The sequence below is a fragment of the Schistocerca americana genome, chromosome 7, assembly GCF_021461395.2.
Source record: "Schistocerca americana isolate TAMUIC-IGC-003095 chromosome 7, iqSchAmer2.1, whole genome shotgun sequence".
Taxonomy (NCBI): domain Eukaryota; kingdom Metazoa; phylum Arthropoda; class Insecta; order Orthoptera; family Acrididae; genus Schistocerca; species Schistocerca americana.
Window position 1 is genome coordinate 87735304 of NC_060125.1, and position 24823 is coordinate 87760126.

The window sequence follows — 24823 nt, forward strand, 5'->3', positions numbered from 1 at the left end:
CTCGACCCTTCATTCGATCCCTGCGAAACCCAACATTTCAGCAGGATAATGCACGACCGCGTGTTGCAGGTCCTGTACGGGCCTTTCTGGACACAGAAAATGTTCGACTGCTGCCCTGGATAGCACATTCAGTAATTGGAAACGTCTGGTCAATGGTGGCCGGGAAACTGGCTCGTCACAATACTCACAATACGCCAGTCACTACTCTTGATGAACTGTGGTATCGTGTTGAAGTTGCATGGGCAGCTGTACCTGTACACGCCATCCAAGCTCTGACTCAATGCCCAGGCGTATGAAGGCCGTTATTACAGATTTTGGTTGTTATGGGTACTGATTTCTCAGGATCTATGCACCCGAATTGCGTGAAAATGTTATCACATGTCTGTTCTAGTATAATATATTTGTCCAATGAATACCCGTTTATCATCTGCATTTGTACTTGGTGTAGCAATTTTAATGGCCAGTAGTGTATTGTAACGGTCCTATCACACTTAGTTGAGCCACTTCGTGAATTTCAAAGACATACGACGAATTTGTTCGGTCAACAGCGCCGCGTTGAGTTCCGTCTGTACAAGAGTGCTGGCTGAGGTCTATGTAAGTCACACTACATCTGAGGAGCCCCTGCACACCCGGAAGCAATACAGCCAAAGCGGCGGCGTGTTGTAGCAGAGACTGGCGCGTCTCGGCGGCGAGATTAAAGACCCCCGCCGTACAGAGATAACTGATGTTTTTAAGCCCCAGCGGCGGAACCAGGCGTCGGCGGAGTGGACGCGCAGCGCATAACGCATTCGCAAAGAGCCGCCCGTGATGGGGGAGGCAGAGCCCGAAACTATCCGCGCATCCGAAGCGGATGGGTAGGGAGGCAGCGGAAGGGTTGCGAGCCCTTTGACAGACGCGGGCCTCGAGCTGCTCATGCGATATTAAACGCGGCCATTAGGCGCGCGCGCGGGCGGGCGGCAAGTGGTGGGCGGACAGGCCCCGGTGACCGCGCGCGCTGCTCAGCTGCTCTGCCGCGGTGGGGGGGGGGAGGGGGGGGGCGGCTCCTCTGATGTTCGCCGCGCGGTAATTGCCGGAAAAATTAAGCTCAATCACTTGACGCCGGCGTGGCAGCGCATCACGCCGCGCCGCAGCGCACCGCCGCACGGTTCGCTCTTTCGGCGTGATGGATGGCGCGCGAGGCCATTATGTGTCTGGCGCCCCCGCGACGTGGCAGCAGCGGCGGCGTTCTGCCAGCCTCCTCGTCCCGCCGCAGCCCTGCTCTGCCGTCTCGAGGGCGCGCTGTGCCACGCTTGTTTCCCGTGGTGGCCGTTTCGCCAAAAGCGCCGTCTGCGTTACGCGAGGGACGCACTATCAGCTGCTTAACCTCTACATAAACGATCTCCCAACCACACACAACACAACGATGGTCAGCAGGTCAGCAACTGGAAGCAGTTAATTCCATAAATTATCTGGGAGTACGCATTAGGAGTGATTTAAAATGGAATGATCATATAAAGTTGATAGTCGGTGAAGCAGATGCCAGACAGATTCGTTGGAAGAATCAGAAAACAAAGGAAGTAGGTTCAAAACCGTTCAAATGGCTCTGAGAACTATGGGACTTAACATCTGAGGTCATCAGTCCCCTACAACTTAGAACTACTTAAACCTAACTAACCTAAGGACACCACACACATCCATGCCCGAGGCAGGATTCGAACCTGCGACCGTAGCGGTCGCGTGGTTCCAGACTGAAGCGCCTAGAACCGTTCGGCCACACTGGCCGGCGGAAGTAGGTTACAATACGCTTGTCCGCCCACTGCTTGAATATTGCTCAGCAGTGTGGGATCCGTACCAGATAGGGTTGATAGAAGAGATAGAGAAGATCCAACGGAGAGCAGCGCGCTTCGTTACAGGATCATTTAGTAATCGCGAAAGCGTTACGGAGATGATGGATAAACTCCAGTGGAAGACTCTGCAGGAGAGACGCTCAGTAGATCGGTACGGGCTTTTGTTGAAGTTTCGAGAACATACCTTCACCGAGGAGTCAAGCAGTATATTGCTCCCTCCTACGTATATCTCGCGAAGAGACCATGAGGATAAAATCAGAGAGATCAGAGCCCACACAGAGGCTTACCGACAATCCTTCTTTCCACAAACAATACGAGACTGGAATAGAAGGGAGAACCGACAGAGGTACTCAAGGTACCCTCCGCCACACACCGTCAGGTGGCTTGCGGAGTATGGATGTAGATGTAGATGGCAATCGACGGGGATGACACAGCCATCCTCGCGCAAGATTGGAAACCGTCAAACATTACGTCACGCTTACAGACTGCACTCAGAGTGGCTGAGCCTTAGTTGGAAAAATGGCGTGTTAGAGTAAACGTCGACAGGTGCGAAGCCGTTCTGTTCACTAGAAGACCGAAGCAACTGCGCAATCACCGATACTGCAGACCAATACATGCGCGCCCAATACGTTTCCGTGAGGAAGTCAAATACCTCGGTGCCTGGCTGGACCGGGAATTACTCTGGGGGGACGACATACAACACATGACCAACCGAACAAGCGCCAGGGTCAAACAGCTCTACCGTATGCTCAATAGGCGTAGCACACTGAACAGAAGGGTGACGAGGTCCATGCACATCACACTTATGCGACCCCCGATGACGTATGCAGATCCTGTCTGGGGATACGCTGCGCCCACAGGCCTGCACCGTCTGCAGCTCGTCCAAAACAAACTACTGAGAGTCATAAGCCATACTCCACGACACACGCGCATCGCGGACCTTCACCGGGAATATCGACTTGAGACTCTCACGGAGGTGATCCACAAACTCACCACAAGACTATACAGAAACTCCAGACATTCGCAGAACCCGTTTATTCTGAATCTGGAGAACTACGACCACAACCATAGATGGAAACATAAAAGACCAAAGCACATACTTGTAAGGACATAACATCTATGTCCAAGCACACGTAAACACAACGGTACAGGAGAGCCCCTGTTAATCAGACGCCATTACTGGATATCCAGCTGGAACACACTGCCGATTAACTGGCACCACGCAGGGAAGCCGTACCGTACAGTGCATGCAGACAAGTTCCACACACCTCCACACAGTGAGATGATCTATGGCCGATCTCCCACTACTATATAACGATCTTGATTGTTCCAGGAATGCAGCGGCTGCAGCAACTGGGATACATCGCCATCGTTTGCCACGGTAATGATGAATGATACCCATACTAACAAAGCCAACCTTGCACGAACAGACGCAGCTAGTAAGCCACTACTGCTCTTACTACCCATCCTATTGTCGCAGAGGGCCGGCCGGTGTGGCCATGCGGTTCTAGGCGCTTCAGTCTGGAACCGCGTGACCGCTAAGGTCGCAGGTTCGAATCCTGCCTCGGGCATGGATGTGTGTGATGTCCTTAGGCTAGTTAGGTTTAAGTAGTTCTAAGTCCTAGGGGACTGATGACCCCAGATGTTAAGTCCCATAGTGCTCAGAGCCATTTGAACCATTTTTCGCAGAGGTTTTTTTCCCAAGGCACGAGCCTTGGCACTTTTTTCCCTCTGCTTTTCAAATTGCTACCCTCATTCGCGTTTCGTCCACTATCTCTCACCTGATGGACCGTGTTAATGCGTAGTCTTACCCAGACGCACGGATAACATCACAGCCCAGCATCCTGTGATCCACCTATTAGATAACTAACATGTTGACGGAGGTGACAGTAGAACTTTTGGTCTGGTCACCACGCTGGTGCGGGCGTGGAGGGGCCCCATCTCTGTAGCGACAGTGGCTGGATATTAGGGAGGGCGTTCCATCGATAGTATCGCAAATATTCTTTTTTCAGCCGTTAACGTACACTGTCTGATGAAAAGTATCCAGACACACCTGTGCAACGCGAAATTGGGCACTAGATGCGACGAGACGCGTACGCACCAGTATAAAAAGGAATCGGGGAGATGTTGTCAGTGGAGAAGCAGCAACAACAAAGTGGGCCGGTCGCATATGTGGCCTAGTTGTTGGTTGTCGCCTCATTATAGAATTCATGAGGGACATTTCAGCCCATCTAGAGATACACACATCGACTGCGGTGATGTGACTGTGAAGCGGAAACGCGACAAAAAAAATGGCTCTGAGCACTATGGGACTTAACATCTATGGTCATCAGTCCCCTAGAACTTAGAACTACTTAAACCTAACTAACCTAAGGACATCACACAACACCCAGCCATCACGGGGCAGAGAAAATCCCTGACCCCGCCGGGAATCGAACCCGGGAACCCGGGCGTGGGAAGCGAGAACGCTACCGCACGACCACGAGATGGAAACGCGACAGAACATCCACAGCTAAACGAGACCAAGTAGACGCAGACGTCATGTACTAACGCAAAGGACTTTTCTGGAGACTGGAAATCTACTCTATAGGAATCAGCGTGGGCTTCGAAAAAGACGATCGTGTGAAACTCAGCTCGTGCTCTTCGTCCACGAGACTCAGAGGGCTATAGACACGGGTTCCCAGGTAGATGTCGTGTTTCTTGACTTCCGCAAGGCGTTTGATACAGTTCCTCACAGTCGTTTAATGAACAAAGTAAGAGCATATGGACTATCAGAGCAATTGTGTGATTGGATTGAAGAGTTCCTAGATAACAGAACGCAGCATGTCATTCTCAACTGAGAGAAGCCTTCCTAAGTAAGAGTGATTTCAGGTGTGCCGCAGGGAAGTGTCGTAGAACCGTTGGTATCCACAATATATCGGATGAGCAAAAAGTCAGTATAAATTTGAAAACTTAGTAAACCACGGAATAATGTAGATAGAGAGGTACAAATTGACTCACATGCTTGGAATGACATGGGGTTTTATTAGAACAAAAAAAAAAAAAAAAGTTCACAAAATGTCCGACAGATGGCGCTGGACGGCAAAACGTCAGTGACTGCGCATGACAATCGTGTATAAAAGGAGCTGTAATGAGAGAGAGAATCAGATGTGCCAGCAGTCACAGCATGTTGACGTTACCTGAAAAGGTGCTTTATGTGAAGCTATATTGGTTGAGTAACGTGTTGCGAACCGACGAATGGTTCTAATTCATTTCACGCTCCGAGGGTCTGTCAGCGCCCACAACTGCAGAATTTGGGCTACCGAAAATCCTAGAACTGTCGTGGAAACTCCATTGCACGACGAGAAAATGACGGTATGGGTAGGATTTACCACATCTACCGTTATCGGGCCTTTTTTCTTCGAGGAAATGCGTGATTCTGGTTTTGTAACTGCTACCGTGACGGGTGAGAGGTACGCCGATATGTTACAGAATCGCATCATCCCCAGCCTGGCTGATAAACATCTGCTGGAACGTACGATGTTTATGCAGGATGGCGCTCCACCCCATATTGCCAGACGCGTGAAAGATCTCTTGCGCGCGTCGTTTGGTGATGATCGTGTGCTCAGCCGCCACTTTCGTCATGCTTGGCCTCACATGTCCCCAGACCTCAGTCCGTGCGATTATTGGCTTTGGGGTTACCTGAAGTCGCAAGTGTATCGTGATCGACCGACATCTCTAGGGATGCTGAAAGACAACATCCGACGCCAATGCCTCACCATAACTCCGGACATGCTTTACAGTGCTGTTCACAACATTATTCCACGACTACAGCTATTGTTGAGGAATGATGGTGGACATATTGAGCATTTCCTGTAAAGAACATCATCTTTGCTTTGTCTTACTTTGTTATGCTAATTATTGCTACTCTGATCAGATGAAGCGCCATCTCTCGAACACTTTTTGAACTTTTGTATTTTTTTGGTTCTAATAAAACCCCATGTCATTCCAAGCATGTGTGTCAATTTGTACCTCTCTATCTACATTATTCCGTGATTTATTCAGTTTTCAAATTTATACTGACTTTTTGATCACTCTGTATAATAATGACCTTGTGGATAACATCGGACGTTCACTGAGGCTTTCTGCGGATGATGCTGTAGTATATCGTGAGGTTGTAACAATGGAAAATTGTACTGTAATGCAGGAGGATCTTCAACGAATTGACGCATGGTGCAGGGAATGGCAATTGAATCTCAATGTAGACAAGTGTAATGTGCTGCGAATACATAGAAAGAAAGATCATTTATTATTTAGCTACAATATAGCCGGTCAGCAACTGGAAGCAGTTAATTCCATAAATTACCTGGGAGTAGGCAATAGGAGTGATTTAAAATGGAATGACCATAGAAAATTAATCGTCGGTAAGAAGATGCCAGATTGTGTTTCATTGGAAGAATCCTAAGGAAATGTAATCCGAAAACAAAGGAAGTAGGTTTCAGTACACATGTTTGCCCACTGCTTGAGTACTGCTCACCGGTGTGGGATCCGTACCAGGTAGGGTTGACAGAAGAGATAGAGAGGATCCAAAGGAGAGCAGCGCGCTTCGCTACGGGATCATTTAGTAATCGCGAAAGCGTTACGGAGATGATAGATAAACTCGAGTGGAAGACTCTGCAAGAGAGACGCTCAGTGTACGGGCTTTTGTTGAAGTTTCGAGAACATGCCTTCACCGAGGAGTGAAGCTGTATAATGCTCCCTCCTACGTAGATCTCACGAAGAGGCCACGAGGATAAAATAAGAGAGAATAGAGCCCACACAGAAGCTTCTTTCCACGAACAATACGAGACTGGAATAGAAGGGAGAACCGATAGAGGTACTCAGGGTACCCTCCGCCACACACCGTCAGGTGGCTTGCGGAGTATGGATGTAGGTGTAGATGTAGAGTAATGCGAAAGGTGGTTGTAAGAAATCGCAAGTCAGCGGAAGGACTCACTCGTGACTTCCAAAATGCCACCAGCAGTCGACCTGGCACAATGACTGTGCGTAGAGTTAAAAAAGGGAAAATTGCATAGAATGGTCGAGAAGGTCCTCATTCATAACCTACTCTTACTGCAGTCTGTGCTAAGCGACAGGAGAGGTGGCGTAATGGGCGACTGTTGATAACTCGAAGCGGCCGATCTGGAATGACAAATCACGCCATACCCTGTGGCAATCCGACGGAATGGTTTGGGTGTCGGCTTGGCGAATGCTTGGAGCACATTACATTCCATCATGACTAGAGCCCACTGTGAAATACACAGAAGGAGGTGATGTTACGGTATCGTGTGTTTAATGTGTGGTCCTCTTATTGCGCTTAAGGAAACGCTAAGTGCGAATGGATACGAATGCATTTGTGTAAGTAGAGGAACAGTTTGAGAAGATGATTGTCTCACGATGACAGCGGAACCGGTCATAGAGCCTGTCCAGAATCCCGGACTGGACCCAAATGGAACATGTCTGGGTTGAGTTAAAACGTCAATTTCCCTCCAGACCATAGCGCCCAACATCACTCTTTTCTCTTGTCTCGTCGGCTCTTGAGGAAGAATTCACAGACGTTGAGAAACCTTGAAAGTGTCCTCAGCAGAGTTCGTCATAAGGCGAACAGTGGACACATCCTATATTAATGTCCAACAACAGATCAACTGGTACATGTGAGCAGATAGTGTACACAGGAAAACGTCGTTATGGGTGGTTTAAATTTGATATTCCTTAAGCACGTTTCTGGATTTCGAACAATTCAGAAAGATGGTAAAGTCATACTGAACCATCAAAACGGCATCTATGCATGGCACTCGTTACAACCAACGTCCTGTAATTGGTTGTTGAAAAAGAAGCCGTCGTGAACATCCATAAAAGTTCGTCTACAGCGTAGGGCGCTGACGAAGTTGAAATTAGTACTGTTGCGATATGGGATAAGAGAGACTTAAAGCGTCAGGAAGTGCGGATACTGAGTTCCGTCGTCAGCCACTTTCTGGATGTTCTGTAACAGCCACTCCTCCCGACGTGAAGAACTGCACTGATTCCGTTATTCATGTATTCGTGCAGACCCGGCAACTGGTTCTGCTGCTATCAGCGAGCACTGGAAGGCGTGTGCAGTGATCGAGACTCTTGAGTATTCACAGATGTGCGAAAGATAGGTGCTCACAATAGACCACAGTACTCAAAGAAAAGCCGTTTCATCTCAAGTGTTGAAGCATGGGGCCAATGAGTCGGCCTTTCTGTTGCAGGACGTTACACGTGGGAAAAGTTTGGTGCATCACAGTAGACCAGGAACAAAAAGAAGGCAGTCACTGGATTGGCGTCACCCGCAGTCGCAAAAAAAACGATGAATAAAATAAAATAATTCAAGGCGCTCCCTATGCTGGCAAATTAATGTTGAAAGTTAGTTGGGGTAATGGTGGTGTTATTATGGTGATTGTGTTACCAAAAGAGCCAAACATTAATTCAGCGGCATATGTGAAAGGTCTGAAAAAACTCAAGAACGGTTTCTGAACTGTTCTATATGTCATAAATCCAAAATAAATCTTATCCCAATACAACAATGCACGCGACACACGTCTCTGAAAGCGGGGAGACATCGACAAATTGGGCTGTACATCATTCCCTTCATCCACACACTGTACGAGACCTGGCGACCTTGGATGTAAATCGGTAAGTTTTCTCCATGTGAGACAAATTCTAAGATGACGAGTATGTAATGAACGCAGTGAAAATATAGCTACGAACACAGGAAAAGAACTTTCACCAACAGGGAACACACTCTCACACAACGCTAGGGAAAATATTTATTGAACGACCATTGTAACAATAAACATCCCTGCAATTTTGTACTTGTGTGATAGCTAACCATCAATAAACGATTCCTCCTGTATACGGTACACTTGCAGAAACTTGTGGAGTAACTTCCTCGCCGAATTGAGGCAGTTATGAACGCTAAAGACAATGCTACACAGTAGTATCGTGATGTCTTCTGGAGGGAAGATCGGTGGCTAATCTATTGTCCTGTGGGCCTATGTTGTCTAGAACATCGGTCACATCAACCATAACTACCTGTGGTTCTTTTGACTGACCTGTGATGGTACGAATTTATTTCTATGTCAACATACAGGGTGTAGCGGGTGTAAGTGCGGATATTTCGGTTGGTGATGAGGATGGTGTAATGAAAACGTTACGTCAGTGTTTACGTCATTTGCAGAGGAAAAGTGGTATTTATTACAAGTCGTTTGTTTTTATATTGGATATTACGTTCAAGTAATTGTGGCAAGAGTAAGCAATTAATGTGTATTTTCTCATGGGCAGAAAGTCAGGTGTTAAAGTGTGAACGTATAGACGCAAAACCGCTGCTCTATAGTGATAGGCAATGTCCAGTTGGTCTGCATTATGGCAATGCAAAATAAATCAGCAGTAAAATTTATGACGTATCTGTGGAGAGACTCCTCCACAGGAAGCAAAAACAGCCAACAGAGTGATGTGTATACATACTGAAGGACCACATAAAAGTACCTGGACCTATACTCGTTACAATCTCTGTATACTGCTCAAACCACCTCACAGGGTATGGGGAAATATACTTGTGGTACCAATATCATTACCGCTCTTTTTCTATTCCGTTCACGAACGGTGAGTGGGAAGAACGACGGTCGGTAAACATTCAAATAAACTCTAATTTCTCTCATTTTCTCGTCGTTGTCACTTCGAAATGAGTATGTTGGTTTACGTAAAATGTTGCCCGACTCTTCTTCGAACGAACGCCCTTGATATTTTAACAGTAAGCATCTGCGTGATCCGCGACACTTCTATTGCAGCGACTTTGTTGGGCACCTCCGTTACACTTTCCTGCTTACTAATTGAACCAGTCAGGAAACGGGGTACTCTTATTTGTGTTCCTTTATTTCCTCCGTCAGTCCTACCAGGTATATATCCCAAGGCTAACGAGCGACTTTCCAGTACGAGCTGAACTAGGGTTTTGTGAGCGACCTCCTTTCTGGACTGATTACTCTTCCTGAGGATTATTCCAATGAATCTCCGCTTGGTCTTTCTTACCTGCAACTATTTTTATGTGGCTGTTACACTTAAAATCGCTCCGCACTCACACTCCGGTGTATTTAACGGAAGTGAGTGCTCCCAGTGACTGTTCTGCAGTCATGTTATCATAAAACAATGGGCCTTCCTGCCTATTTCTGCAGAATACATAACATTCGTTTATACTGGGGATCAACTGCCAATCCTTTCACCAAAAGTCGATACTCTGCAGCCGGCCGAAGTGGCCGTGCGGTTAAAGGCGCTGCAGTCTGGAACCGCAAGACCGCTACGGTCGCAGGTTCGAATCCTGCCTCGGGCATGGGTGTTTGTGATGTCCTTAGGTTAGTTAGCATTAACTAGTTCTAAGTTCTAGGGGACTAATGACCTCAGCAGTTGAGTCTCATAGTGCTCAGAGCCATTTGAACCATTTTTGATACTCTGCACGTCTTCCCGTATTTCGGCGCAGATTTCTAGCGTTGTGACTTATCTGTATACGAGAGCATCAACCGCGGTGAACCCCATGGAATTTGCAATGTTATCCACTGGATCATGTATAGACACTGTGAAAGATAGTACTCCTCTAACACTCCCTTGGCTTACACCCAAAGCTACTTTTACATTTTAAAACAAATCTCCGTTAAGTGTTCTGGCGTTGTAACTTTCCTGTAAAGAACAGAATACCCTGCGAATAGCTCACGCAGCACGTAACGCTCTCTATCAGGTTATTAATATGTATTTTGATCAGTAACGGCTCTGTCAAACGTCGCTGGGGACCTCACGACTATCGATTTCCTTCTGTCGACAGAAAGTCCCGAATCCGATCACAAATCTGGTCCGATACCTAGTAAGTTCTTTTTTTTCACTACACGACGGTGTATAAGTACATCGAATACTTTTCGAAAAGTCGAGCAATACTCTGTCAACCTCGATACATTTGTCGACAGCGGTACAGATCTCGTGGTCGAACAAAGCGACCTGGGTTTCCAAAGACCTCTATTGGCGGAAACCGTGTTCATTATTATAGAGCAGGTTTTCATTCTCCGAAAACGTCGTAATGCGTGAATGTAAAACAAATTCCATAATTGTACGACACATAGATACGTCGGCGGAATAGGTCTATATTTATGTGCATGTGTACGATGACACTACTTGAAAAAGGAAATGTCCTCCACCTTTTCCAATCAATTGGTTGTCTTAGCTGTTGCAGCGACCTGCGATATACTGCTGCTAGAATGGGAGCAAGTTCTACAGCATAATCTGTGTAGAATGTTCCAGCATTTGATCCAGTATAGGTTACTTTCCATTCCATTCGCTCATATCGTCTCGTCTAGTTACTATGTTTCATTTGTGTCCATGTACTAAATGTCACAATGGTACAAGTATTTGGAGAAAGATGAAGGTCATAACATGGACGAAACGAACACCAATAAATTTTGTTAAAACTTCCAGCCTAAGGGTCTGTGGCCAGTGTCGGAAGCTATTCACTAACGTTTCGTTCCCATCCGCAGGTGGCTTCTTCAGAGGTGAAACACTGGGAGTGAGCCTAAAGCGCAAGGGCACCCGAATTTACAGCGATGTTGCGATCTGTAAAGAGGGCACAGCCGTGCCGAATGAATAGCATTCTATCTGACAAGTTGCAGCATTCTGGATTCCTAGTAATCGATCTTTACAATTCCTCTGCTAACCAAAGAAGGAATCCATATTTTATATAATATATTCTGCAAAAAAAGAATGAAACATTGTAAAAAGCTATTCTGTTTATTGAATTCCAGTCAAAACCAAGTAAAGAAATTCTTTGTTGAGTGTAATATTCCTGATACAAAGAGGCACGTAGTAGGCTGATTCTAGCAAAGAACATAGAGTGGAAAATTATAATTTATCTAGAAACAGGTTTTTGCTTAACATCGGCATTATGATGGTAAACAAGCCACAGATTATGTAACATTTGTAATTATTTTTAATTTTTGTTTTGTGGTCCTAACCAACATCGGCATGTCGAACTGTCCAATTAAATATTTGCTAACAGGATAAATTATCACTTAATAGGACATGAATGTCGAGGAACTTTAATATATGATCGGAATGGACTCTGCTGGGCTGCACACAAAATTACTCGTAACCAGATTTTGTGGAGCGTCTTGGAGCGTGCTTAAGGTCACTTGCTTATGAATCCACCTAAAAATTGATTGTTTTTCTTTTTTTCGCTTGGAAACGGTGTTAAAGGATTTCTAAACTCAGTGATAGTTAACATCGAGAAGCTTTAAGGTCTCCCAGTGTGCGGCCACGCCCGTCCTTTAGCTGCTTTCACACGTCAAATTAAGGTGTGCGCTACGTGAAGTACCGTGGAAATGAAAATTCAGAAGCATTGCAAGTAGTTTATGGCAAGAATGTAGAGGTGGAGAGCGTGAAGTGTGTTGGAAACGTGCAAAAGAAGTTGGGCACAATTTTACATACGCTGATAAGAGATGTGAGAAGGAAAAAAGCCAAGTAATTGCGAACCTGCCGGTGATCCTGCTCGTCTCACCAAGGACGAAGTAGGCAACTGCACTCTGTTGTTGTTTAGCCATAACAATGAATCAGGATGATACAGAGGCCACGAAGGAAGCAGTTTGGGATCCCTTCTTCCATAAAGCCTTGGTTTCCCAGTAATGGGCACTAGCCCATACACAAGGATCTAACTGACAGCAAAGTATCGCCGCGGTACTAACATCTAAAGACACAAAATGTGAACGAATGTATTAACCATTTTATATGGGAATGCCTGCTGAAAACACTGTTTATTGGCTTCAACTCAATGATATTAGGAGTGTCAGACGGTGGAGTTTCTTTTAATGATGGAGCAGCAAACAAATGTGAACTTTTAAGGGTTACTAGGAATGTATCTTGGGTTCAATAGAAAACAATCACTGATCGCAAGAGCCTAACTAAAGCTGGAAAGTAGGTCCTTGAAGCAAGAGGTCAGGACAACAAGGAGGAACGAGAAAAGGAAGAGACAAGATAAGATATACCTAAATCGAGAAGAAGAAAAGGCACCTGGAATGCCTTAGGAGCAATAAATCTGAGTCATAGGTAAGACATTAACTCTGAATTGAATTTGTCTACAATTATATTTTCTGCGAATTTATTTTACGTACGAAAACCTATTTGAGCCAGAGACCTGAAATTTATTGGGCTGTTACTGTCTGCTATCCGCAGAAAAATACATTACAGGCAGTGAACTGTTCTGTGGTCAGTGCAAAGCGCATCCACTGGACAGTGGATGTCTGGAAGCGAGTAGTCTGGAGTGATGACTGATACTACGTCATGCGTCAACTCGATGGAAGGGTCTGAGATTGGCGAACACCTGGGGAACGTCACCCGCCAACACGTGAAGTGCCCTCAGCGAAATACGGTGATGTTACGCTATGGGAGTGTTTTTCGCGGTTAGTGTGTGGCCGCTTATTGCGCTTAAGAAAACGCTAAATTCGGAAGGATGTGACACACCTCGCAGCACTGTGTACAGCGTAGAGTAGAGGAACAGTTCGAAGACAATGATTGTTGGTATCAGTAAGACAATGCAATTTCTCGTAAAGCGTCATCTATGAGGCAGTGGTTTGCGGGTAACGAGATTTTCGAAATGGAGTGGTTTGCTCAGGATTACCATGTGAGCCCAACTGGAACACCTTTGGGATGAGTTAAAACGTCCGGAACGCCCAGCATCACAGTTACAGTCATGTACACATATTGCTTGTATTTTTCCAGGCTTTCACAGGAAGTTACGTTAAGATGCAGTGGTTGTTTCCATAACAGGACCAGAATACGTAGCGAATCGGCGGCAATAGAGGGTTAAGTCTGAAGCTGCTCCATAACACATCATTTCGCCGCTCTATGGTCTAAACGTAAACTGCGGAGTCGTCCTCTCCAGATATGCCAAGAGAAGTGTCGAGCGTCCGCGCAACTCCAACCCCCAACAGTTCGCCTTCCAGAGTGTGCTTGTTTACACTAACCCATACTGGTACCGAATCTGAAAATAAGTTAGGAACAATTTTCTCCTTCTGGGCAATAAAGTGTGAAGGCCTTCTTTACCTCACTCGAATGACTTTCCCGAATGACTGCAGCCGTTCTGAAATACATAAAATGTATTCGCAGTTTCGAATATGGACGACCATCAGATGTATAACGGAATGAAGAATTGAAAATCTATGCCGGACAGCGACTCGTGGATTTCCCGCTTATCGAGAGCGGCCCCCTTACCATTAGGCTATCCGAGCGCCACTCACGGCCAGACCCAGACCCACACTTCCATACGTCATCAACCATGTGGCTTCAGCTCCTGTCCCCCACGGCCGGGTTATTTGTCAGCGCATTTTATCGCTTTGGCATGCCGATTGGGCTACACTTACTGAAAACAAGCTTCGGGCCTTGAAACCTCTCCCCACGGCTTGGACAACCTCTTCACGCCCTTCTCGGCGGGAGGAGGTCGTTTTGGCCCGGTTACAAATTGGACAATGCCGGTTCAGCCATCGCCATCTGCTGACGGCTGCGCCGGCGCCTTTCTGCCCTTGTGGGCAATTGCTGTCGGTACGCCACTTTAACATCCTGTCCGAATTTTAATACACTGCGCATTGATCTTGGCCTGCCATGTACTCTGGATGCCATTTTAGCGGATGACCCAGAAGCAGCTGCTCGCGTTCTTCGTTTTATGCACTCGACAAACCTGTCTAAGGACATTTGATTATGCTCTTTTCTTTTAATCCCTTGCCTGTTAATGTGCCTTTTATAGTGTTGTCCTTATTAGTTGTTGTTTTAACCTTGTGCCTCGCAGTGTATTCATAACTTAGTCTGGGCGCTAATGACCACTGTAGTTGTGCGCCCTAAAACCACAAAAAAAAAAAAAAAAACCGGCTCGCCTAGCGAGGCTGCTTTCACACAGACAGCAGCTGATGCTATTTACCTGTGCGAATGCCAGAGGCCCTGCTGGCTGCTCGGCCCAAGGTATTTTTTAACATCGGATGGTACCTTGCCTGTCCAAGTCTAGCATATGGCCTGTTTCCACACACGCTAAGAAAGTAAAAAGAGAAAGAAGAGCTGGATGATTTTAAATGTATTTCACATATGAAGTTAGTTGGAAGTCAGTAAGTACCGGTACAGTCACTGCAGTCCAATTCACTTTCATAAAACACTGTTACCATGTTCTTCTCTCTCATTACCCTCTAAGATGCGGTTCTCACATTAAATGAAAATGGACGTGCCGAATGGCTTGCTCCTTTTCACCTCAACATATTCTATAAAATACTTACCACTCAGATTTCCACTGGCTGAATTGGGGGCATCGACTACCATTATGCAGACACCTAAAAGTGACCTGCCTCTCTTTGCTTTGTTTCTGGCAACAATCGAAAATATGAAACGAACAAGTGAGTGGGAGCCGAGGGCAGTCACCATCCATGGAATAAAAGTAAAAATTATCGTGCCGAGAGAAGTGGCTGCTAGTAATATCACTAGAGGTTTGAGACCACTGTTCAGAAAATAGCAGTATGGAGGTAATAATTCAGTAGTGGGAGCCCCACGACTGAGTGACATAGGAACGAATTGTCCGAAAGTGCTGATCAACGACTACTGGGAGAATCTGGGAGCATCGTGTTCTATCTCTCTTGGATTTCGCCATCATCGATGCGTTCGCCAGTGGTACACCTGTTATGGATACTCTGGTCGAACGCCTGATAATGTATGTGGCCGAGATGTGCGTGACAAGAGGTCTGCGACGGCCTCCAGTGACGTCACAGCTCATGTCCAACTCAAAGGCACAGTCGTAGTCACTACAGCAGTACTCGGTGTGATTTCAGCGATAAAATTTAGTGTAAACAACACACGGGGTGTAAAAAAAAAAAAAAAAAAAAATGCACGGCGCACAAATTGCAGTACACGTTTCTCGCCGGCCGGTGTGGCCGAGCGGTTCAGTCAGGAACCGTGCGACTGCTACGGTCGCAGGTTCGACTCCTGCCTCTGGCATGGATGTGTGTGATGTCCTTAGGTTAGTTAGGTTTAAGTAGTTCTAAGTTCTAGGGGACTGATGACCTCAGATGTTAAGTCCCATAGTGCTCAGAGCCATTTGAACCATTTGAACACATTCCTCACACGTGGACGAAGAAATTATGTTACACCAACACGGGACTGGAAACGCTTTGTTTCTATGTTACAACCAATTTTCTCCAACTCTTTGATGATGGAAAACGAACATGCACAGGATGCACCAAGACACCACACACAACCCTTTTGGAAAGGAGCTGTTCCCTTCGAGGACATTGATAGAGGCATCAACCTAACGTCATAGCAACAACCTGCCGTCATAGTGAATGTCGGATGCACGATGTATTCCTGGAGTGTTGTGTATGGTTGAAATGACTATGAGCACTATGGGACAACTTCTGAGGTCATCAGTCCCCTAGAACTTAGAACTACTAAAACCTAACTAACCTAAGGACATCACACACATCCATGCCCGAGGCAGGATTCGAATCTGCGACCGCAGCGGTTCCAGACTGTAGCGCCTAGAACCGCTCGGCCATCCCGACCGGCTGTTGTGTATGGTTTTTTAGCCTTCCATAATACGGTCACGGAGGCTCTGAACGTATTGTTACTGGGGTTCCATAGACAAGAGTTTCCAAGTGCCTCCACAAATAAAAGTCCAGTGTGTTCAGGTCCGAAAAGGGCGTAGGCCATTGGTCCATCTCTACCTATCCATCTATCAGCGAATCTGTCACTTAGCAACTGACGGACATTAACAATAAAATGAGGAAGAACCCCATCATGCATGAAGCACATGTTTTGTCGCACTGCTAAAGGCACATTTGCTGACACATCAGGAAGGACATTCTCTACGAAATTATGATAACTTTGTCCGTTCAGTCTGGGTGGAAGAAAGTGAGGCCCTACCAAACAGTCACCAACAACGCTGGCCCAAAAATTGACAGAAAATCTTTATTGATGACTTGATTCAACAGTTGCGTGAGGATTCACGTCTGCCCATACATGCCGATTGTGCAAATTTACAATCTGATCTCGCCGAAACGATGCCTCATCTGTGAACAGCACCGTTGAACTAAAATTAGGTTTACACTTTACTGAATAAATCGTTACCAGGAGAGTACCCATGCAGGAAAATCAACTGCTGAAAGTGTCTGCACGCGCTGTAAATGGTATGGACACAGTTGGTCCTCATATAACTCTAGCCAGACACTCATATGGTCAGCAATCAGTTTAGCAGCAGTTGCAGCTACGAGTCTTGTACGGACAAACTCCTCAACTGAATAAAGAATTGCAGCCTCCCGTTGCGGCGTTCCCGTCTTCCTAGGCCTCCCCCGGTCGCGAATGTCAGGCCTAAACGCCCCATCTTCCCTAAGTCGACGATCAATGGATCGAGGCACCTTCGTCCTGGAAATCTGTCCCAGTGCAAACGCTGACCACGAGCACCGTTGTCGTTGGCTAATCCATACATCAAATGGACACCTGCCATTTCTGCATATGTGTACAGTGCAGTTGCACGAACGAAGTCTGTGATTAACTCTGCGTGGTAACCAGTGTGCTTGAACGGTCGTATTGATCGCTAGAACAGTTGGTATTACCTGTAAACAAGCTATGACGTACGTCGCGTGGCAACAGGGATATGTAAAACAAAATACTGGCGGTGCACAACGTAATCATACGTCACCAAGAGTGCATGTTCCCCATGATTTTAACCTTCTGTTCATGCGTGTTTCCCATGATTAATGAGTTGGTGAAAAGGAGTTGTAACATGAAAACAAAGCATTTGCAGTCCGGTGTTCATATAATTTCTTCACCTACGTGTGAGAAATGTGTCCTGCAATTTGTGCCATACATTATTGTTACACCCTGTATACTGTGCATTCCGTGAGTAGTAGAGTACAATGTAGATCTGAGTGCAGAAGATCTGCAACGGAAGAATAAGAGCTCTTCAGCATTGTTACTTTAAATACAACTTACCTTCATGGCGATACTGGCTTTATTTTTGAGTTTTTGTGTAATGTGCAGCAGTCTTCGAAAGGGAGGTAAGAAGGAAATGACAAGTATTTTGGACAGGTCAGGAAAACTGGTAGTGAATCCTGTGGATGCCTTGGGCAGATGGAGGGAATATTTTGAAGAGTTGCTCAATGTACGTGAAAATACGATCAGTAATGTTTCAGACTTCGATGCACAATGGGACAGGAATGATGATGGAAATAGTATCACATTTGAGGAAGTGGAGAAAATGGTCAGTAGATTGCAGTGCGATAAAGCGGCTGGGGTGGATGAAATTAAGTCGGAACTCATCAAATACAGTGGAATATCAGGTCTTAAATGGCTACACAGGATAACCGAAATGGCGTGGGAGTCGGGACAGGTTCCATCGGACTGGACGAAAGCAGTAACCACACCAATCTTTAAACATGGAAAAAGAAAAGATTGTAACAACTACAGAGGTACCTCTTTGATCAGCGTTGTGGGTAAAATCTTCTCAGGCATTGTTGAAAGGAAAGTGCGAGTATTAGTTGAGGAAAAATTGGATGAAAATCAGTGTGGGTTTAGGCCTCTTAGAGGTTGTCAGGACTTACGGCAAATAATGGAGAAGTGTTACGAGTGGAACAGGGAATTGTATCTATGTTTTATAGATCTAGAAAAGGCATATGACCGGGTTCCTAGGAGGAAGTTATTGTCTGTTCTACGTGATTATGGAATAGGAGGCAAACTTTTGCAAGCAATCAAAGGACTTTGCATGGATAGTCAGGCAGCAGTTAGAGTTGACGGTAAATTGAGTTCATGGTTCAGAGTAGTTTCAGGGGTAAGACAAAGCTGCAACCTGTCCCCATTGTTGTTCATATTATTTATGGATCATATGTTGAAAACAATAGACTGGCTGGGTGAGATTAAGATATGTGAACGCAAAATAAGCAGTCTTGCATATGCGGATGACTTAGTTGTGATGGCAGATTCTATTGAAAGTTTGCAAAGTAATATTTCAGAGCTAGATCAGAAATGTAAAGACCATGGTATGAAGATTAGCATCTCCAAAACAAAAGTAATGTCAGTGGGAAAGAGATATAAATGGATTGAGTGCCAAATAGGAGGAACAAAGTTAGAACAGGTTGACGGTTTCAAGTACTTAGGATGCATATTCTCACAGGGTGGCAACATAGTGAAAGAACTGGAAGCGAGGTGTAGCAAAGCTAATGCAGTGGGCGCTCAGCTACGATCTACTCTCTTCTGCAAGAAGGAAGTCAGTACAAAGACTAAGTTATCTGTGCACATTTCTATCTTTCGACCAACTTTGTTGTATGGGAGCGAAAGCTGGGTGGATTCAGGTTACCTTATCAATAAGGTTGAGGTTACGGATATGAAAGTAGCTAGGATTATTGCAGGTACTAGTAGATGGAAACAATGGCAGGAGGGTGTGCACAATGAGGAAACAAAAAAAAAAACTGGGAATGAACTCTATAGATGTAGCAGTCAGGGCGAACAGGCTTAGATGGTGGGGTCATGTTACACGCGTGGGAGAAGCAAGGTTACCCAAGAGACTCGTGGGTTCAGCAGTAGAGAGTAGGAGGAGTCGGGGTAGACCAAGGAGAAGGTACCTGGATTCGATTAAGAACGATTTTGAAGTAATAGGCTTAACATCAGAAGAGGCACCGATGTTAGCACTGAATAGGGGATCATGGAGTAATTTTATAAGGGGGACTATGCTCCATACTGAACGCTGAAAGGCATAATCAGTCTTAAATGATGATGATGATGATGATGATGATGATGATGATGATGATGTGCAGCCTTAAACCTTGATCTAATGTCAAATGTATAGCGTGTCCTTCTCGTGGTGAATAAAAACAAAGATTAGGAAGGAAAACTAGAAAGTGGCTAACACATCACTATACAGATATCTGCGTTTATTTTGAAAAATTAAGTTACTTCTGTGGTCTACAATATTATTGTTCTTTGTTTTAGAGTAGTTGTTTGTAAAAATATTTCTCAAAAGGAAAACCTTTTTGAAGTCATTGCCACAAGTACATGTCTCAGAAAAGCGAGTTTAGGCTGTTGCCTTTTCTAGAACGTGTTGAAACACTTCTCTTTGATTTGTGCCGCCTAGGAACGAGTTTTTGTAGTCATCAGATATAAATATTTGAAACAACTGATATCATTCAACGATGATAGAAATATTATGTCGGGTAGTTGCTCTAAGCCCCTTCTGCATAGATTCAGTAAATCTTTATCAGTACCCCAACGTATTCTGACTGCAATGAACTACTAGCAGTAAGTGTTTTTCATTAAAGTCACCCGTTTATGAAGTTCAATAAACAGTGCGATATATGAACCTGCTCTAAATGCCTAATAGACAAATGTTTGAGTAAGTTCTACAGTGGGCGCTGATGACCACGCTGTTTAGCGCCCGTAACCCTCAAACACACGCACACGCAAGTTCTACAGATATCAGTGCCAGGAGGTCTTTCACAGAAGTCTGTAAATGATACAGGTACCAGTTTTAGTAGCCTACGCTCGTTGTTTTTAGTTACATTTCAGAGTCCAAGACCTGTGAATCTGACTGACGGTAACGTGCACCACACATTTGTCAACAGTGACTAAACCTACTCTGTAGACGATCTGTCTGAAACTGAGCCAACAAAAAATATTTTCGGCCCAACAAAATGTTGGAAAGATGTTCAGTTAAATGAGTGATTTGTAAGCAGTGAAGAAGAAATATATACTTATTAACACACAAAGGAATCACATACATTGGCTGCAAGCGGGCGTTAATTGAAATCAAGAGGGAAAATTTGTGCAGGAACGGAATTCGGACTGTGGTCTCCCATTTACTAGGTAGTTGTTCTGACCGCTAATCTATCCACCGCCTGTGGTCATTGCAACTGCAAATGCTTTAAATTTGAACCATTTTTTTTTGTTGCAACAAGGGAACTACTTTACACCTGGGCTGGAAGGCTGTTTGCCAACAAACCCAACCCTTGTGTGTACAAATATTAGCTGTCCAACTGGCAGGAGGCACTGAACTGGAGACTGCTGTGGAGCAGGCCGTGTGACTGAAGAGGCATAGTCGGTCCACTACCATCCACTAGAACAGCCATCACCGTTCACCACACTGTGGACCACCTGCCTTATGGTCCAGCAGCACCTCCGATGGGCTGAGGTTCAAACTGTGTCTCTCCAAACTGCTGATCTGATTGGTATCCAGTGTTGCCAGGCACTGCCATCCAGACATCAGAGCTGAGGTTCACTTCCCGTACATCACCACCCCCGTCAGGCACCACTGCCTATCTGTAGCGCCAGGACCTCACACAGCTGGGAATGCCTGCCATGTAAGGTTGATGCTCGCAGCCCTATTCTGTACTGTTCGGTCACTCTACCAATGGGTTTGGTAGGCGAGCGCACCGAACGGTAAGGTTACTGCGTCCTAGCCTCTGTGCAATTCTGTAAGCCTTTCGGTAACAAGTCGATGGGGTTCCTCAGGAACTGAGGTCTGCCCATGCGGTGTTGACATCTCTCCTCACGCTAGCCAGTCAAACACAAGTGACCACTGCTGAGGGCATGCTCACCCGACGACTGCGCACTCGGCCTGGCCCATCCCAGTGCACACAGCACGCCACAGCCGATGCGGCAAGCTGACAACTACCAGATACGCTATTCCCATTATGTTTTCGACTGCTGACGCGCTGAAAGCCCTCATAAATTCATCAGTGCACTTTAAGTCGTTTGGTTGGCTCATGGCAGCTGACTTGTCAGTCCCTACTCCTTTTGATCAGACACGTGTGCCTGGAAGTTAAAGAGTTGTTAAAGCCAAGAAGAAAAAACATGACCATTGCGTTTGATGACTGATAAGAATACTTCAACTGATTTAGTCATTTCAGGACTTGCTAAGCAAATGTACTTTCTGATTTAGTCATTTCAGAACTTGCTAAACAAATGTATCTTCAGGTGCAAAGGAATGGCTGTAGCTCTTTGATGGGCTCTCATGTACAGCCGCATTTCCTCATCCAAATAACGGACTGCCTCGCTGATCAGTCTGTAATTCGCCACAAAGTTCCTCTCAGGCATTTCATACTGGTTCGGCTCGTCCTGCAGAATACGTTGCAAATCGCATGGCGCCGTATTTCCTCCAGCCGCCTTCGTTGCTCTTGCCTTCTTCAGAACAGTACTGTTGAAACGTCCCCTTAGAAAAATTATAAATGACTGTGCTTAAACTGTCACACAATATTTGTTGCGCAACGTAATCTAACTTTCAATAATCCCTACAAAAGAATGGACCTGAGTAATAATAACCTATACCTTTCATGAATCACTTACCTCACAAAAATCTTCGTTACTCGAACTACTGCAAAAAAGCGGGCGCCAATACTGCCAGCTAAATAAAAGATTCTTGTAGTGTTGACAGATTGCCAACACTACGCACATTATTTAAGGGAGGCGGCCATTAAGCAAGCAGGCGGACTTGATGGTCTGAAACAGGACGCTCAATAAATGCTATAAAGAAAAGTACGTAGCTGCGGGAATACTTAACTTTAATCCACCATTTGTATACAGCGTTCTTGATGAGACATTTCATACGATAAGTATCAAACTATGTAAGGCTAATGGCGCCTTGCTAGGTCGTAGCCATGGACTTAGCTGAAGGCTATTCTAACTATCTGCTCGGCTAATGAGCGATGCTTCGTGAGTGTAGTCGCTAGCAATGTCGTCCGTACAACTGGGGCGAGTGCTAGTCCGTCTCTCGAGACCTGCCTTGTGGTGGCGCTCGGTCTGCGATCACACAGTGGCGACACGCGGGTCCGACATGTACTAATGGACCGCGGCCGATTTAAAGCTACCACCTAGCAAGTGTGGTGTCTGGCGGTGACACCACAATTCTAACTACTGAAGGCACTAACTACTAATAGGCATACTAAGCAAATGAAAGATTTTGATAGAGAACAAAGAATGTATTTACCCCAAAAGTGTTGAAAAGTCATAATTACAAATTTACTCTTTCTGGCGGACACAAGTCCAGATCGTCTGCTCTTAAAATTCTACCATCTCTCTCCCCGCATCCACCACTGCTGGCGGTTCACATCCAACTGCGCAACGCTACGCGCTGTTAACAGCCAACTGCCCAACACTACAATAGCAACTATCCCAACAATGCCACCCAGCCACAGACTGCACACAGCACAGCCAGTGATTTTCATACAGAGCGCTACGTGGCGTTACCAGTATAAAAACCTAAACAGCCTACTTACACTGTGTTCACGGTGCCCACTTCCATCATTCTCGGCTGAAATATATGCATAATAACTTTTATGAACTCACTTTGCACTTGGATATACCCTAGTGATTCTTCAATAAAGCCTAATCACTAAATCTAAAAATAAAAATCACTCAGTATTTCTAAAATAACACATTATCTTCGCAATCAAAGCACACCGAACCGAACGAATGGACTTGCCAACACCTCACTGCCTCTCGGTACAGTAGATGTACAATCCGCTGGTGGACCACTGTTAAAAGGTCTCGTAGCATACAGAATAGCAACTTCAGCTACCGAACAGAAACTGACGATACCGACGTCAGTACTGAGGCTAATCTACGGGTTCGAACGGTATAGACGATACAGAATTGGGTACTGGCGAGTGACTGAGCGAGGTCGCCGCAGAGGACTAGATAACAACGTACCACCGCAAAGAACCGTGGGCTCAACGCTCATCTCTCGCCTGTTGCAAGTGGGCACCGTACCTCAACTGTAGACAGAACCAAATAAATAAATTAACTGCTGCCGGGTCAGATGTCGCTGGATTTGCATTCATCAGAAAATTTGGAAATTTGTGGTAAGTTCTATGGGACCAAACTTCTGACGTCATCGGTCTCTAGGCTTTCATACTACTTAATCTAACTTAAAGTAACTTACGCTCAGGACAACACAAACACCCATGCCCAAGGGAGGATTCGAACCTCCGACGGGGGCAGCCAGGCGAAACGCGGCCGGGCACCCCGCGCGGTCCAACTAGGGAACCTGGCGCTATTACAGGAGGAAGGGACAGGTAGTGATAAATTAGGAACTTGACAAAAGGACAACTTGTGTAACGAAACAATAACGGACTGTACGTATCTAGTGTTATCATCAATTTGTGTACTGTTTTCTGACATGAAAAGACATGTATCTGTATTACAAAGCAACAATCCCGGAACCCGGTAGCAACTGCAGGTTTACCATCTAACGACTTCCAAGGGCAACAAAAATTTCGTTTTCAGTATTTCTCGTAATTACTGACCGTTTTTAAAAACGTAACATGCTGCCATAATCTACTCATTAAGGGTCTAATCTTACGCTAAGAGTACAATATATTTAGAGAAATATTACAATTAGAAACTGTTTGGCGACTTCCAACAAACCTTACACATAACTTCAAACTACACTTGTTCTCCCTTCAAAATGATGAAATGAAAAAGTTTATCGCTAACTACAGCATCGCCGCCTAACTTCGGCATCTGGCAGGATGCTTTGATTTATTACTTGTTCACAATCGAAACTACTGGCGACGCCTTTTGCAGACAGTATCGACACTGCATGTATCTCCAATACTAAATAACTGTACAACACGTAGTTCAGGGGAGATGATCTCATAGACATTTAAACGCTTTAACAACTGGCTTTTGCTTAAAATGGCGCGCAATAAAACTGTCGCATCAGTTATGAAAAGCAACTGGAATCACTCAACAGAGGAAAGTCCGCTGGACCTGACGGGATACCAATTCGATTCTACACAGAGTACGCGAAAGAACTTGCCCCCCTTCTAACAGCCGTGTACCGCAAGTCTCTAGAGGAACGGAAGGTTCCAAATGATTGGAAAAGAGCACAGATAGTCCCAGTCTTCAAGAAGGGTCGTCGAGCAGATGCGCAAAACTATAGACCTATATCTCTGACGTCGATCTGTTGTAGAAAT

General features: G+C 45.5%; 1 protein-coding gene across 1 annotated transcript in view; it reads right to left on the reverse strand.

Annotated features, from left to right (window-relative positions):
• Nucleotides 1-1114: 1114 nt before the first annotated feature.
• LOC124622731 (MICAL C-terminal-like protein) overlaps nucleotides 1115-24823 on the reverse strand; it is a 105521-nt gene continuing 81812 nt past the window's right edge. Inside the window, exon 3 of the mRNA XM_047148522.1 lies at nucleotides 1115-1326. Coding sequence (XP_047004478.1) covers nucleotides 1115-1326 — 212 coding nt within the window. The remainder of the gene's footprint in view (nucleotides 1327-24823) is intronic.